The 17,374-nt window shown below is 47.9% G+C and overlaps 1 protein-coding gene across 1 annotated transcript; it reads left to right on the top strand.

Moving 5' to 3' along the window:
- Window positions 1-1,508: 1,508 nt before the first annotated feature.
- On the top strand, window positions 1,509-6,965 carry LOC118697384 (keratin, type II cytoskeletal 7-like). The gene is made up of 9 exons (XM_036400004.1): window positions 1,509-1,964; window positions 2,966-3,180; window positions 3,552-3,612; window positions 4,239-4,334; window positions 4,922-5,086; window positions 5,166-5,291; window positions 5,536-5,756; window positions 6,000-6,028; window positions 6,490-6,965. Exons 1-9 carry the CDS (start codon window positions 1,509-1,511, stop codon window positions 6,963-6,965), a joined length of 1,845 nt encoding a protein of 614 aa, XP_036255897.1.
- The last annotated feature ends 10,409 nt before the right edge of the window (window positions 6,966-17,374 follow it).

Below are 17,374 nucleotides of genomic sequence, written 5' to 3'. Positions count from 1 at the left end.
TTGACTCTTGGAAAATGTTTTTGGAGAAGGTAAATGAGGATGAGGGAACATAGAACCTGGGTCTCCAGCTGCCACCCCATTATATAATATGGAGATTCCTCCAAGCATTGCTCCCTTCGAGAGGAAGGACTGAGGGTGTTCAGTTGTTTGAACTATAGTGTCCTTTTTTTCTCCCAAACACTTCTTCTGCAAAGAGCTGAAAGAGCCCTTTTGTTTTGACTTTCCAACTGCCAGTTTGGAGAAGGCCTGGAGAGGTTTCCTGCCTCACCTCCTTGGGCTAGTGATTAGGAGAGAGAGGGATTCATCTCCCCAGCATGAGTCAGAGCCTTCCTTGTTGTCCAGCCTCATCTACTCATTAAGACTTCCTCTGTTGGTGCAGAAAGCCCAGCCCCTGCGGAGAGCAAATTGCCCCCATTCCCCTGAGCACAGCCCCAGGGACTCCGTGCCTTGGAGCTGTCTCCCCAAGTCTCAAGGACACATCTGTCAAAGTTACCCAAATTCAGCCGTCACTTGGTGAATGGGGCGGATCTTGCCAAGCTGGAACAGACTATTGTTCCTTTTTTGTTCCCCATAGAGAGTTCCAGGAGGCGAGTCAGAAAGGACTCTGACACCCAGCCTTGGAAGAAGCTCCAGAATAGTGAAAGCCAAAGAATAGTGAAAGCCAAAGAATTAACTGTCACAAGTAAGAACTTCCAGCATAATTCTAGAAAAAATGGTCACTGATGGCACAGAACATACATGTGAGCAAACAGAAATAAGTCACAGATCCTGGATTAAACCTGATCTGCTTCACTGGTGTTTCAGGGAAGGTCATCGTGAAATGCTGCACATTCGCAGGCTTCTGCACATTTTCAGAATTCCCAGAATTCTGTGATTCTGTGCATGTAACTGGGAGATATTTTGAGTCCTTGGATACAAATCCAGACCTTAAGCTCAGTGAATTTACTGGTGTTTCAGATACAGAAATAATCCATTATGACACAACTTCCACAGTGTTTGTTCTTCTACAGTTGACTTTCTTCTTTTATTTTTCCTTTGAGTTACTTTTCCGCACCCAAAATTGTGAAATTACCCCCACAAAGTGCAAGTCCGCAAAACATCCCATCACACACAGCCCTATGAGACACAAAACCCCAAACGACACACTGCAAACAAATCACAAAGAGTTCTTCAAAAATGTTCCTAAACTATAATTAGCACTAAGTTAGGGGAGCACTTCAAACCATAATGTATTCGAAGGCAACTTGCAAACAGAGCACTTTTAGATTCCTTTTTATTTCCTCAGTAGTTACTATTTGCTGGGCTGGTTTGCATTTTGAGGAGCATTTATTGCTGCCAGGCAAACCAAACCCTTAAGTACTTAAATTACCGTCCTGATCCTATCAAGGCCAGCTTCCCAAAATATATATAAGGGACAGCATCCCTGCATCTCTCCAGTGGGATCCCTGTTCCTATCCTGCACCAGAGCAGCCCCATAACTTTGCTATTCTACCTTCAAATCAGCCACAATGAGCAGGCAGGCACCAACGGTGAGATCTGTCCTGGGACGAAGAGGCTTCAGTTCAGCCTCAGAGATCTGCGGCCGCAGCTACGCGGCGTCGGCCAGCCAGCCGGTGCGCTGCGGCGCCTACAGCAGCAGGAGCGTTTGCAACTTGGGCGGCAGCAGGAGGATCTCCTATGTCAACGGGGGCTGCGGCACCGCCTGCTTTGGGGAGATGGGCTTCGGAGGCATGGCCTACGGGAACGCTGCAGGAGGCAGGATTGGCCTGTGCGGCCCCCGTGGATACAGCATCGTGCGGGGGTACCCCGAGCGCAAGGCCGACGGCATCCAAGGGATCTGCATCGACGAGCGGCTGCTGAAGCCCCTCTGCGTCGGGGTGGACCCGCTGGAACATGAGATACGCTGCCAGGAGAAGGAGCAGATCAAGACCCTCAATACGCAGTTTGCCTGTTTCATCGACAAGGTGAGTGCAGTCCTGCTCCAGAATTGCTCTCCTTCGAGGAAAACAAAACCTGACCGAACCCCTCCCAAACCCACCTTGTGCCACGAGTCCATCGACCTCCTCCTAAGCCTCATTCCAGCTCTGCCATGAATCCCTGAGCTGGATCCACGCAGGGGTCCAGCTTTCCACAGAAAATTTTAAGATAATTCTAACAATTTTTAATAACTAATAATAATTTTAAGAGCATGTTGATCCAGATTGAGATCTTTTTTAATGGGGTTCATTTCAGCCCTGTCCCTGCTCTGGCATTCCATGGCGTTTGAATCACAGCCATGGTTGCACTGGACTTTCTTGCCCGTGTTTCCTCTTGGACAGTCTCGGTTCAAATTGGATTTCTTGCTGCAGCTTAGGTGGAAGTTACAGCCCTGACTGGTTCATCTTTCTGTCCTGTGTTAAATAATTCAAATAATTCCCTCCTCTCTTTGACTTTAAATATAGTGACAGTTCCAAAAACTTTCCCAAAGGCAAAGGTGGTTAGTCTTGATCCAGACATGTGAAGGTTAGAGATGAAATCTGATCTGTCACCCAAGGATCCCTTTGTAGAAAAAACAGAGACAAAGCAGTTTCACTATCTGGGGACTTGATTTTATCCTAAAATACATCAGATGGGGACTTGATTTTATCCTAAAATACATCAGAGGCACTGCCTGGAGTTTTGTTCCTAATACTTTTTAAGAAATGCAGATTTAGACACCAGGCTCCTGGATTTCTAAATAATGTAGACATGACATTTAGATTTCTAAATAATTTACATGTCTGAATTCTAGATTTTGAAATAATTCAGACTTGTGACATAAAGATCTCTTAATAAGGGCAGATAACTTTCAGATCATGGTGCTGTATCATCTCTCACTTCCTGACGACCCCATTCCTGCACCTGTGATTAAGAGCAGAGAGTTAAGCAGGTGTTGAGTCCCTGCCTTCACCTCTTTACTTGAAGAATTGCTATCTTTTGCCTTCAGGTTCGATTCCTGGAACAGCAGAACAAAGTGCTGGAGACCAAGTGGGGCCTCCTGCAGCAATACGTGCTGCCAAAAAAAGGGAAAAATCTGGAACTGTACTTCGAGAATTACATCTGTGACCTGCGAAAGCGCCTGGACTGTTTGCTGTGTGAAAAGCAGAAACTGGGCAGTGAAGAATGTGCCACAAGCCAGCTGGTGGAGGAGTTCAAGTGCAAGTAAGGACCTTCTGAGCTCCTCTAGCTGGTGGCGTTTTGCTTTTCTGGTTCATCTTGGGCAACTTCTCCTAGACTTGTGGCATGTCCCCTCTGGGAGTCCCACATTCTTCTGTCTCACTGGCAAGCTCTTTGCATTGGTAATGTTGTTGTTGCTCATGAAGAAGCTTCTGATCTTGAGATGGTTTAATGTTGGTCTCCAGACACTGATCTGGCAGTGCCTGGTGGCAGTCCCAGCAAGAGAGAGTTGTCATTTTTACCTGGTGGTTATTGTCATTTATACCTGAAGTCATTATAATTTATACCTGATGGTTGATGTCTGAGTGTCTGAGCATTTTTTGTTCCTCAGCCCTTTTTTCCTCCTTTTCCAACAGGTATGAAGAGGAAATCAACAGGCGCACAACTGTGGAGAATGAATTTGTGGCACTCAAAAAGGTGAGAAGCTCAAATGACATGAATAGTGTTACCTGTTGTAGTTTTTTTGGGGCAAAACTTGGCTGAAATAGTTAATTATTAACAAAAAAAACCCACAGAAGTGTTATGATGAGTTGGAGGAAGACTTAGAAAGAGGCACAGGGTTGGGAAAAGAGGCAAGTAGAAAGTAAAAATAATGTCTCCCCAAAGTTTACATCATCAGCACTACAGCACCAGTTTTGTTGCCTCAAAAACATTCCTGAAGTGTGGGAGGGGGACAGAGAAGGACAGGTCACACCAGAACGCCAGGTTATTTCTGTCTGTCTCTCCACATCCTTTATTCTTGGACATCAGAAAAGCAGGAATCATTTGAAGAATATTAAAAATTGTGTTTAAATACTCATTAGACAGTTGTGGGTTTGTAGCTGCGTCCTAAGTGATAAATCAACTAATTCCTGTAAGTCATGTTGGAATGGTTTCGTTTTCCTTCAGGAGGCACCAGGATATCCTGACTCACCCTCTCACACCTTTTTTCTCTTGAAATCTTGTTGAGGCACGTTTCTGTCTTGTTGGTGTTGCCCTCTGTGTGTTTCTCCAACATTTACAGCTAGGTTTGGGCTGGAATGTGTGTGTCTCTCCTCTTGCAGGATGCAGACTGCATCTTCTTAAACAAGGAGGAGCTGGAGGTGAAGGTGGATCTGTTAAGGAGGCAGCTGGAGCTGCTGAAATGTGTGTTTGAGGAGGTGAGTTCCTCTGGTACATCCTGGGACTTCGGTGGTCCTGTCTTACACTTCAGGTGCTCCAAATTTCTACTGCTTGAAACTCCTCTGGGATGTGTCTCATACAAAGCCCTGAATAACTAAAAGCATGGAAGTACAAGGTTGATATAAAATTAACATGATTATGCTGGAGATAGGGTGGTTCCCCCTTCCTTCATGCAGCTCCAGGTAGGAACTGACTGTGTCCTAACTCTACCCTGGAGAAAAGATGAGTCTGTCTCGTTCCTCCGGATTGCAGCTGCCTGATTAGAGCTGAAGCAACTCCCAGCTCAGTCCTGTCATTAAATCACTCAGGCAGCAGGAGATGAGAGGATACCAAGGGTTAAGTCACTCCAATTTCTTGCCCTTGATGTGGACAGAATTGCTGCAGGTCAGCACGTAGGTCAGCAGTCACAGGTGGCAACTCATCCTGCCGCAGGATTTTCTGCTGAGCCCTCCCGAGGGACATTTCTTGACTTGTTCTATCCCTCAGCCACTCCATGTCCCAGCCCTTCCCTCCCTGCAAAGCTTGAGAGGTGAGAAGAGCTGACAAAGCCCTTCCTACCCTGCAGGAAAGGGCCCAGGTTGATCGCCAGCTCTGTGACACCTCGGTCATCGTCAAGATGGACAACAACCGAGACCTGGACATGGAAAGCATCATCAAGAACGTCGAGTGCTGGTACCAGGAGATTGCCCAGAAGAGCAAAGAAGAAGTCGATGCTTTCTATCAGAACAGGGTGAGTAAGAGGCCAGCTGGGTCTGTGCCTGGCAGTGTCACAGGCCAAGAGTGACGATTGTCCTATTTCTTGGTTCCAGTTTCAGGAGCTGCAGGATAAGAGAGGGAAATTCTGCCATGACCTGCAGAGCAACAAGTGTGAGATTTCAGAGCTGACACGGATGATCCAGAAGCTACAGTGTGAGCTGGAGAGCGTCAAGAAGCAGGTAGGAGATGTTTCCAGAGAAGTAGGACAGCTCAGACACAGGGCAAGGTGATGCATTGATCTTTAGAAGACTTGACATTTGCTCTAGGCCCTGGCTGGAAAGTGCAAAGTGGGTGGAGAGGGATGGGATGCTGGTGGGTTTTCCCTGTTTGCAATTAGAAGAGCAGATTTATCCAAACGCAAAGTGTCCAAAAACCAGGATAAGAAGCTTTGCAGACTCCTACACTGCTGTCTTCCCCTGACAGGTCTCCTGCCTGCAAACCTCCATTTGTGACGTTGAGCAGCGTGGGGATTGTGCCCTCAAAGATGCTCGAGAAAAGCACGTTGAGCTGCAGAATGCTCTACAGAAGGCCAAGGACGAGCTGGCCTGCATGCTGCGGGACTATCAGGAGCTGCTCAATGTCAAGCTGGCCCTGGACATTGAGATTGCCACCTACAAGACTCTGCTGGAGGGTGAAGAGAGCAGGTTGGTGACACTTTCCCCTCCTGTGTATCTGAGGCTATGGCAGTTCCTGCTCCCAAGTGAATTCTACCTCCAAGGTCTCCCCAGGCTCACAGAAACTGGACCTGGAGAGGTGCCTGGAGGCCATGAAGGCCACATGGGTGCTAGCAAAAACAGTTCCTGTCCTAGGGATAGTGAGGCGTGTTTCGTGGTCTGGATTGTGGCTGGAAGTTGTGAGTAATGTGTGTTTCTCTTTTCTCCCCACAGGATATGTGTGGGGAACCCTGTGAGCGTGTGTAAGTAACTGCATTTTCGGCCATGAAGATTTCTTGTTTTAGGACCTTTGGGGGCAACATTATCTGTCTGCCCCAGGTCCCTCTGCCTCCCTTTTCCAGTTCTGGAAAGTTTAGACCCAGAAATCTCAAATACCTTTGAATTAAAAAACCCCCAGCTTTTGGAGTGAGGGGAGAAGGTCAAACTCAAGACCCTTTTATACCCTTGGAGGCAACAGGATGATGTCCTGGGGACCATGGGATATGTACTGAACCTGGGAAGCACCAGCAGCATGGGAAGGGGGAGGATGCATGAGGGGATGTGTTGGGACACGGGGGAGGAGTAGGAAGGAGCAGGGGCTCAGACACATTGGACAAATCCGGAGGAAATCGGGTTTGGTTGTTTTTGTCAGTCAAGAAACAACGTGCCTTGTGGAAGTCGTCCAGTTTTCCTCCCTAACTGACTCCCATGGGCTCTGTTGCAGCTGTGGTCAGCAGTGGCTACAACATCCCTGATGACTGCGGGATGATGGCCAACGGGGCCGTGTGTGGCTACGGCTCCCTGGGCAGGCGGGCCGGGCGCCACAGCTCCCAGACCGGCGGATTCAGCTCCCGCAGCGCCGGCATCCACCCCAAGAGAGTCCTCAGCTCCGTGGCCAAGCAGTGCATCCCAGAGGTGTTTTGCCAGGCTGGAGGGGTCAGCTGCAAAGCCGGGGGGTTCAGCTCCCGCAGCGGGGGGTACCCAGCCCGCACCGTGGTCAGCGCTGGGAGCGCGGGCCTGAATGCCAGGATGACGCCCTGCCAGGCTGGACAAGTGCTCAGCTTTGGGAACCAGGGCTGCGTCATCCGGCAGCTGGCGGGGCCCCCCGTCGTTGTGTCCAGCAGCCCTGAGGTCGTGGGGTGCAACAACGGTGTGGTGGGGAATTTTGGGGTTGTCAGAGACCCCTGTGTGGTCCCATAGAACAGCGGCGCTCAGATGCGCCAGCCCCGTGCCAACATGATGCAGGGTGATTCCTCTGCCCCTTAGCAGCAACATTTGTCACCAAACCCATTCCCACATTTATTAGCCCCAGATTTATCCCCCCGAGCTGTGTTTTCAGAATGCCCAAGCCCAAAGATCCCTCTAGAAACTTCTGCAGGTGCTCAGCACAGTGTGATTTCTGAATACTCACTTTAGGTTATCACAGTTTTAAGGGTTTGTTTGTTGCTCTGCTTCCCCCTCTGTCTTTTCCCATAACAAGTAGATTAATTAACAATATTTCCCCCTCCAAGAGCCCTCTTTTTTCTTCCAGCTTCTCCCAAAGCATTTCAGAAAAGAGAGTGAGGATTTAACTGCTTAAACCTTCCCAGGAGATGCTGCAAAGAGCAGACTCCCTCTATTTTTATCCTGTCTTTTTTTGGTCCAAGAAAACCCTGCACTGCAAATTTATGCTTAAAACTGAAACAAAGCAATTTTCAAAGCACCTGCTGGTTACTTCACAGCCATCAGCTTTTTTTTTTTGTGTGTGAAATTTGCTTGTGGATGAACACATAGTACTTTTGTTTGCTTCTGCATGTTGGGGTGGCTGGCTCAAGGAGTGCTAATTTTTAGAAGAGATCACCCCCTTTCCTTTTCCATTCCCCCAGAATGCCAAGGGAAGTTACTGGTGCATAAATTGTCCATGTTGACATGTTGACAAATGGAGCTGTTCCCACTGACTGCTCAAACTTCCCAGCTTCTCACTGAGTCCTCAATAAACTGCTTTGAAAGGACATCTTTTGTCTCTCAATTTCTCCATAGATGGTATTAAAAGAAACTACAAAATAGGTGAAAAAATACTCTGAGGAGAATAAGAACCAAAGAGACTTTGGAATCTCTGTGGGCAGTTTGGGACACTGTGGGGCTCAGGTGTCACTGGGGGTAACTGTGGTTTATTTATGTCCTCATAGCATATCACGTAAGATATTTTATAGACCAATTAACAATTGATGTCAAAGATTTTTAGAAACCTCCAAAATAATCCTGAGCACCACACGGTAATATTTTCCAACCTATTGCAACCTCCAAACAATGTATTTGTTTGATCCTTTCAAGTCCGAGCAGTTGATTGAAGATGAATTCAGCAGTGCCCTTCTGGGCTTATAGGTCTGGCTGTGAGACCAGAGATGTGTTTCAGACACAAAAACTTGGCTTTAGTGGCTTTGGTGATGACAAAGTGTTATTTGAACTGTGTGACATAAAAAGCACTGAGATCTTTTTGCTGTAGTGAGGTGGGATTGACTTTGCCCTGGTTTTGGAGTCTCCCATGTTGAGCTCAGCAGGGTTGCTGGGGATTCATTTCTTGGAAAAAATGACATTTCCGCGGGGTGATTCATCCAGCCAAACACAGGTGCATAATTTAGCATGAAATGCATGGAGCTTGAGGCTGTCTGCACCAATGGGATCCGTCCTGGCTCTGGAGGCAGCCCCGGGCAGGGGGATTAACACAAATATGGGTGTCCCATGCCAGGCGCCTGCAAATTCCCAAGAATCCTCCCTGCCTCTCCCGCCGGACTTGCAGACGTTATTATCACAGGGAATTTCTTCCTGTCTCCAGCCCAGGAAGAATTACAGGCCACACAGCCCCAGTAATCTCTCCACTCTCACAGGACAACATTCTAATTGCAACCTGAAGAAAGGGGACAATTAAAGGGCGAGGTGGGGAATAAGATCAGCACCTTTGACGAATGGCAGGGGATGTAATTTCTGTGCTGAGAGTGGAAAAGGCTTCATCCAGCTCTGACCAGCTGCGTGTCAGACCCTGGTATGGTGAGGTGAACGCTTGTCCTCCACCTGTGCCCTCTCTCCAACAAGGAATCCCAGTTCAGCAGTTTCAAGTTTAATTGGCTCCAAGTAGATGGGATGGAGCCACCTCAGTGGGGAATTCTGCACTTGAGCTTGCTTCATTCACCACTTGCAAATGGAATTTGCAAATAGGAGTCCCTCCCATCAGGCAGCTTCCATTACTTGTGTGAACATCATGGATTCATGGTGTGGTGTCCAGATGTCACTCAGCCTCGGCCAAGTGTTCAGGAAACTCTGCAGCTCCAAATCTGGGTCTTGTGTCTGTGAGGAGGCCTGGCCATCCCTTCACAATCCATACCCAGCATGATTCATCTTGGCTTTGTGCCAAGGTCCCTTTCTGTTGGGTTTGCTAAAAAGATGCCTCCTTGAGGAAGAGGAGGGGGAGGAAGCCCTGCTTTGGAGCTGGGCTTTGGTCCTCACCTGGTTGACCTGACCCATTGCTCTTCCCCTGCCTTCTCTGCCTTCATGGCCTGGACAAACAGGAACCAGCTTTGCAAGGCATTCCCAGCTCAGAGGGGTGGGGGCCTGGCACGCCCCAGGATTTCCAGAGCTTCCCCCCCGACCATTAAAGTCAGACACCGAGGCAGCCCCAGGTGAGAGAGGACTCGAGCCTGGGCTGTCCCTGTGGGGCCTTGGGCTGAGCTCAGACAGAAGCCTGAAATATTTGGAGCATTACCAAGGGTGACTCTTCTCATTCCTGACTGAGGAAGCGGGAGATGACTGCCTAATTTCAGAGGAATAATTAACTTTTACTAGCCTGAATAACAGAGAGAAGAAAGGGAGGTGATCCTGCCTCATCCAAAACAAGGGCAGCTCCTTTCCTCCTCCTCCTCCTGGAGCCAACACCCAAATATTCTGAGCTATATTAGCAAACCAAAGAGGGAAATGAAGGCTGCATTTATTTTTCTCTCTCTGGCTATAGCTCTTAAAAATTTTATATCGGGAGCAAAGGGAAAAGGTTCATCTCAAATGATTTTCAAACCATTCATTAAAGCTGTAAAACAAGCTCAAAATTCTCTCCTGGCAAGGCATTGCTACCTGTCTTTCCAATATTTATTTTGTGTTTTAATCTTAGGGATTGTTTTGACTTTATTATTTTTATTTCCTTTTTAATCTTAAGGAGTGTTTTGACTGTTTTTCCCTTGCTTTTCAATAGCAACAAGTTCAAACACTCGTTATAACTCGGGGAACTGGAATTTCAATTAAAAATAATCAAAGAAAACATGTTGATACTGGAACAATGTCTTCATGAAGTTCTTCTAGCAAGAAAAAAAAATTAGAAATACCATTCCAGGAATTTTATTCTATTAAATGGCTTGGATTTGGTTGACTAATTTAATAAAATTAATGTCATCCCAACCAAACCCGGGACATCAAACCAAAGCCTACCATGGTTGAGGAGATGAAGAAGAGAAAGGGGAGAAGCAAATCCATCCAGGCTGAGTGCACAGTCCAGGTCTCTCCCATCATCCAGTGGACACACGGACCAGTCAGAGGGCTCCCCCTCAAAAAACAAACGTGAGCTGCCAGAAGACCAGCATGAGGAGAAGGGAGACTCTCCTCCTGCATCAGACCCCTTCCCACCCTTCCTAATAAGCATCTTCCAGTTCAACCATCCTGAGCAGGGTGGGAAAATTCTGCCATAAATTCATTTTTAAAACAAGAGAGATTCATGGCACCAACCCACCCAACCTGAACTTAATTTATAGACTAGAAAGGTGAGGGTTGGGCCTGGCACAGGTTGCTGAGAGAAGCTGTGGCTGCCCCATCCCTGGAAGTTCCAAGGCCAGGTTGGACAAGGCTTGGAGCAACCTGCAGTGGGATGGGCTTTAAGATCCTTCAGTGGGATTCTTCTTCTCCCACATCATCTCTCTGCACTGATTGCACCAAGACTGGAATGCAGAAAGAGGAGGAAGAGGTGGGACTCTGACAGGAACCGAGAGAAAGTCATCTCCCAGAAAATCATCTCCCAGAAAATCATCTCTCAGAAAGTCATCTCCCATAAAATCATCTCTCAGAAATCCTGGCCACAGCGTGTCCCTGCAGCACAAGGCAGGAACAGCAGCACAACTGCAGCCACAGCAGGAAGAATACCCATCCCAGTAAATAGCTGAGCTGGTAATTAACTCCAGCAGAATGAATGGAACAAGGAAATATTCTCTGAGCCAAGGCTGTCATTTAAGCTTTTCCACTTGCTCATTATTCCCCGTGTGTAAGAGTTACCAAAATGTTTTTTTACGTCAAAAGCTGACACCAACCATCACAAGCCAAACAAAACCAGGCAGGCTCAAGAGACATTTCTTCCATCCAGCCTGGATAAGGAATCCAAGATAAAGAACATTTTCTTAAGTCTGTCACTAGACACGCTCTTTCTCTGGCCTCTCTCTCTCCTCCTTCTCTCCTGACCTGGAATAAGATAAAGATGCTGAACCTCTGCACTTTAGCATTGAATGAGGAGTTTTTCAAGCCTTTTAGCTCAGGAGCAGCAGAAAAGGGAAACCCAAACTCATCCAGACTTTGAATCAACAGCAACAGCAAAAATTAGATCAGATTTACGGGAACAAGAACCCTCTTTGGCCTCTGTGGAGATGTTGGTGATGGAGCACATCAGGAGGAGACAAGAGGACACAAGGAGAGGATGCTTGTGCCTTAGGCTTGGCTTTAACAATCTCAGAACCTGGGGAGTGCAGAGATTTGGTGTTCTGGCAGCAGAGAAATTGGAGGATGAATCCTAGTCACAGTGATCCCAGTTGCTCCCACTCTGCAAGAAAAATAAATAGTTGGAGCATGAGCAGAGATCCTGGGATGAATCAGCTGGGACTGTGAGAAAGATACAGAAATCTCAGGAGCAAATCTGCCTCCTTTGCTGACAATGTAGGAGTGGGATTTTTGCTTTACTCTACTTTATGGTGGACTCCTTACAAAGTCAAACTGGGAAATTCCCAGTCACACCACAATGACTTGGTTTGCAATAATCTCACTTTAAACCAAATCAACTTGTGCCATTTCAGCTCTTGATTTTAGGTGTTAACAAAAAGGTTTAAACGTCTCAGAAGTTGTTCCTGAGGACAAAAGGTGATTGGTGAGTTCCCATTCCTGGAGGTGTCCAAGGAATGACTGGACATGGCATTCATAGCTCTGGTGTGGATGACAAGGTGGGGATCAGTCAGGTTGGACTCAGTGATCCTGGAAGGCTTTTCCAGCCTCAGTGATCCTGGATTCTGTGGAGTGGATGCAGATTTATGGCATCTTTTACCCAGGGAATGATTTTCAGGAATAATTAGGGCTTCTTTGTTTTCGGCTAGCCAATTATCAGTCTGTTTCCAGCTCCTGGGAAGTCCAGTGTTTTTGTTTCCCCTTTCTGGCCCCAAATGAGATGTCTCTTCTCCTGAGACATTGCTTTCTATCAATTACCAAACACACCATTTACTACACCTGTTACTTCATTTTTGCTAGAGCCAAATGGTGGATTCGTAGCTGCCCTGATGGCAAATCCAAGATTAGATTTTCAGCCCTGCAGCCCCAGGGAGGTGGGAACAAACAAGACCCAGAGAACCTGAAACAGAGCAGATTGTGGATAGATAGGTAAGAAATTAGTCCCTAATTAGTTCCTCCTGCCAACACTCATCCCTTGCAGTCAGATGGCTCCACAATCCACGCTTTATTCCAAAGCAAGTTGTTCCCTGTGATGTGGTCAGTGTTACTAACGGGAGGGAGGGGGAAGGTTTGGTCAGAGATCTGAGTTGTGAAGGTGTGGATCAGGGCAGGACAAAGATATTCCAGGCCTGTGGTTCGGCCTTAGCATGTGGGGAGGATTCTCCACCTCCTTGGATAAAGCAAAGTGGGATCATGCAGGGTTTTTTCCTCCTCTGCTTAACATGGCTTCACTTTTAAGGTGGTTTCAGTGGAAATCCCAATTTTTTTTTTGATTCTTCAGCCCTGGAACATGGGGAACATTGGACCTATTTCTTTGGTGGGCAAACCAAACATCTGGGTAAATTCTGACCTAATTTTAAGGGATTCAGGCTTTTTTTTTTTCTACAACTATGAAACCTTCTCAGGAAATTTGTTCTTCCCAGAGCACAGACGAGCAGATTTATCTCTGTAAAAGTTGGACTTGGTGATCCTTTTGAGTCCCTTCCAACTGAGAATATTCTGTGATTCCTCCTCTCTGCTTTTTCCAGGTCTGTGTCATTGAGGTGGCTCGAGGAAGCTCCTGACCACAGACAACACCCTCCACAAATCTGCTCAGAAGAAAGGAGAGGAACCCATGCCCCAGCCAGCCATGCAAAGCAGCCAAGCGTGAACCAGTGTCACCGGTCCTGCCCTGGCTCTGGGAACTGGATGGTGCCCTGGGGGAGGCAGGAGCTGGGGTTGCTGAGATGGGTTTGAAGAGCAGAAATCCCTCCCTTTCTGTCCATAGGGAAATGCAGGTTGGATTTGCTTTTTTTTCCTTGAAACATCCTCGTGTTCAGCACAGCCTGGTTTGGTGGTGACAGAGCTGGGCTGTGTTACCCACCAAAGTTTATAGGCTGGTTCTATATGGGAGCAGAAATACCACCAATATTCTTCAGGGTTCAGGTGGGGAATCCTCTGTCTCCACCCAACACTCACTGGCCATAGCCCAGCACAGTAGGGGGATTTATTAATTTCTGGGATTAAAGGAGGCTTTGGTGGTTTCTTCTGCACTGAATCATCCCAATCCGGGCTGTAGCTGCAAGAGGGAGACTCCCATTAGATAATTAGTTCTGCATTTCCCCAAAAGTGATGCAAATGAGGGGGATTCACTCCGGACAGAAGCTTTTCTACAACCTTTAGGCACAAGGTTTGTGATGCCTCCATTGCAGAGAAAATGGAAAATTTCTGGGATACAATTCCTGTCAGAAATCACAGGGCACAGCCCAGAGCAGGCTTTGAGACTTGGAACCGTAAAGGAAGGAGGAATCAGCTACTGAATATTATTGCACAAGAGAATTTCCATTTCTGGAGGAGCCCAGATGTTGATCTGGGATAAGGAATTAAACAGGACCTCTGCCAGCTGCCTTGAATGGGTTGTTTTGTACAACAAAAATTAAATTGGCAATTGCTATGTGACTAAAGTAAGGGGAAAGAAGGGAAAGGATAAAAACTTTCAGATTTCAAGGTTCTTGTTCAGTTTTGGGGTCAAAGAATGAGGATTCAGGGTAAAGGAGTGAGCTGTGCATCCAAGACGTCTGGATTCAGAGTGGTGGCCAACAGGCTGCCCTGCAGAGCTCTGTGTGTGACAGTGACAAGGGTTTGGGTGGGAAGGAGGTGCTAAACCCTGCAGGGGGACAGGCACTTATGCCAAACTCAGTAGCAATGTCAGAAGTAACGAGTCCCCTTTATCATGAACTCTTGGAGTGACTTGAAAGGAGCTGCTCAAAGGGGCAGTGATGTTTTGGGGACAGCCCAAGGTGTTTGTCAGCCCTTAATGAAATGAGGCTGAGGAAGCCACAGCTGTCGTGCTCAGTAATTAAAGGGAAAGTAAAGCCTCCTGTCTGTGCTTTGGGAGCAGCCTGGCTGCAGACAGGATCAGGAAGGCTAAGCTGAGCAGTGACAGCATTACAAAAACGCCTGGGAGGAAAAAAAAACATGGAATGATTTCCAGGTGAAGCCAAGGAGGAGCTTGGAATACCAGGGGTGCAATTATTGGGATGCCTTGAACACCGAGCTGGCATTGGATCATTGAGATTTCCACATGCAAACCACTCTGCATGGGGAACAAGAGACGCAGGTGCTTCACCCTCCCTGGGATCACACGCAGTGCCCAGCAGGTGGATTTCCCCATGGGATATTAAGGGAGAAAAATCAACCACATAATAACAAGAACAAAGGGAATAACAAGGCCAAACATTGATGTGTGTTTGCTGCTCTGAGAAATTGCCCTGGAGTTAGCCCAGTGAATGTCCCCAGTGTGTCTATCCTGCCAAGCCGAGGGGGAAGAGGGAGCTTGGGATCACCCAGGGGCTGAGCTAGAAATGAAAATGTGAATTTCTAAGATCCCACTCAGCACAGTTTGCCCAGAAAAGTGTAGGTTTACCTAAAGTGCTTTCTTTGATCCTCCAACAGAGCATGGCCAGAGTCTTGTTGGCAGGAAATAGAGATTCATGAAATGGTTTGGGTTGGAAGGAACCTGAAAGATCATCTAATGCTACCCCTGCCATAGGCAGGGACACCTTGCACTCTGCCAGGCTGCTCCATACTCTGTCCAACCTGGCCTTGGACCCTCACAAGGAGAAATTTCTTCCCAAACCTTGCCCTCTGCCAGTGGGAAGCCGTTCCCCCCTGTCCTGGCATTCCAGGCCCTTGTCCAAAGTCCATCTCCCGCTCTCTTGGAGCCCATTTAGGTACTGGAAGGGGCTCCAAGATCTCCCTGGATCCTTCTTTTCTCCAGTCTGACCCACACATGCATCCAGTGCCACCCCTGCCATGGCAGGGACACCTCCCACTCTCCCAGACTGCTCCAAGCCCGTTCAGCCTGGCCTGGGACACTTCCAGGGATCCAGGGGCAGCCACAATTTCTCTGGGCAACTTGTGCCAGGGCCTCCCCAACCTCACAAGGAAGAATTTTTTCCTCATACCTAATCTCCACTTTCTTTCAGTGGGAAGCCATTCCCCCTTGCCCTGGCACTCCACATAGTTTCTTTGTATGTTCCTTGTTGACTCCTTCAGGCACTGGAAGGCCACAATTAGGTCACCCCAGAGCCTTCTCTTCTCCGGGCTCAACAATCCCAGTTCTCTCAGCCTTTCCTCACAGCAGCTGCCCCATCCCTTTAATCATCTCCATGGCCTCTCTCCAGCAGCTCCATGTCCTGCCCGTGCTGGCTCCAGGGCTGGGGGAGCTCTGCAGGTGGGGTCTCACCTGAGCATGGCACAGTGGCAGAACCGCCCCCCTTGCGAGCTGCCCACGATGGGGTCTCAGCCCAGGGCAGGATTCACAGCAGGATTTTCCATTCCCATTTATCTGTGCTGTTTCTTGGCTTTCTTTTCCAGTCACTCAGTGCTGGGTTTTCCTGCAGCCCAGGTTCCCAAGCCTGGTGCCAACAGATGGGGCCCAGCTGGATTTCAAAGCTAGCATTGGCCATGAAAGGAAGAGTTTCCCAAAACAGGAGATTAGGTCAAGCAGTGAAGGAATCTCCATCAGAAGCAATGAAATCAAAGTGTGCCTTGGCACCTCCAAAGGAAGCTCTGGCTGTCCTTTCCCTGGAAGTGTCCAAGGCCAGGCTGGGTGAGGCTTGGAGGAACCTGGGGTAGTGGAAGGTGTCCCTGCCTATGGCAGGGGGCAGAACGAGATGAGCTTTGAGGTCTCTTCCAGCCAAACCATCCCGTGGTTCTGCAATTCCATGACCTTGCTCGGTGGGGGGAGGGATCATCACTCCAGAGGTGCCGTGACTGTTGCTTTGCTGCATCTCCAGGAACATGTGGTTTTGTGGCAATTCAGGGTGTTAATCTCTGGGAATGAAGGTTCCAACCCTGCAGGCTTTGCTGAGCCAGGGAAATAAAGAGTGCAGAGCCCAGAGCTCCATCTGGCTGCTCCAGGGCACTGGGGCTTTAGGGAACGTTAGAGCAGGTGTGCCTGAGTATTAGGGCTGCAGTGGAGGCGGTTGCCAACTCCTCCAGGACAAATCCTGCCTTTATCTCCACTTATTTCAGTGGAGAAACCATCACACACAGCACACACACTGAGCTGCCACCGCTGGGGTGACACACTGAGGTTTTCTGCATGTTGGTGACAGAATGAATCACAAAAGTCACTTCAACCATTCATTAAGGTAATAGGTACATCCTCCAGAAGCTCAGCTTTCTGTCATCTCCTTAATCTGAGTGTCCATCTGGGAAGTTTAATGAATAGGTGCTCACCACACCGTTGTTATTTCTCCTGCTTCGAATTTGTTCCTTTATTTTGCTGAGGCAGCTGTGGAAGATTGAATTTCTGCTCTGGGATCACCCTCCATGGGCTGACTCCTGTCACCAGGTTCTCCTGCAATGGTGGCTTTGGAAAACAATCTTTTCCTTGGTGATCCCAAGCTCTCTCATTGGCTATTCACAGTGTCTCTCTTCAACTTGGTGCCTGTTTTTTAGTCATCTGAATTTAGGTAAAGGACTCCCACGCTGGAATTGTTTTTATTTATTGGTGATCTCACCTGTGGAGTTGTTTTTGTATGGCCTGTAAGAGGCTTTGTTCTCTAACCAATACCTCTCCTTGTCCTTCTTCACTTTTAAATTCAGCACAGAGATCGTTTTGCTGATAAATTCTCAGTGTTCTCTGCTCTGCTGCCAGCAAACAGCATGAAATGTTTGTGCATCGTCCACTTCACTTTTGCTTTAAAGAAAACTCCTAAAACAAAAGTTTGCAAAATTAACTCTGTTACCTCGAGCACTGAGCAGCTCCTCCCTGTGGTACTGCAGATACTGGCATGACACAGAGACAGATTTCCACACATATTGATGGGAAGTAGTTGAAATTCTGAGGCTGAATTTCCCTCCTCCCACACTCTCCCCTCTCACTCAGCCACTGGAAGGCA

The sequence above is a fragment of the Molothrus ater genome, chromosome 30 (genome assembly GCF_012460135.2).
Source record: "Molothrus ater isolate BHLD 08-10-18 breed brown headed cowbird chromosome 30, BPBGC_Mater_1.1, whole genome shotgun sequence".
Lineage (NCBI taxonomy): Eukaryota > Metazoa > Chordata > Aves > Passeriformes > Icteridae > Molothrus > Molothrus ater.
The sequence above is the reverse complement of the archived record's forward strand: the minus strand, read 5'-3'. Positions and strand labels throughout refer to the sequence as shown.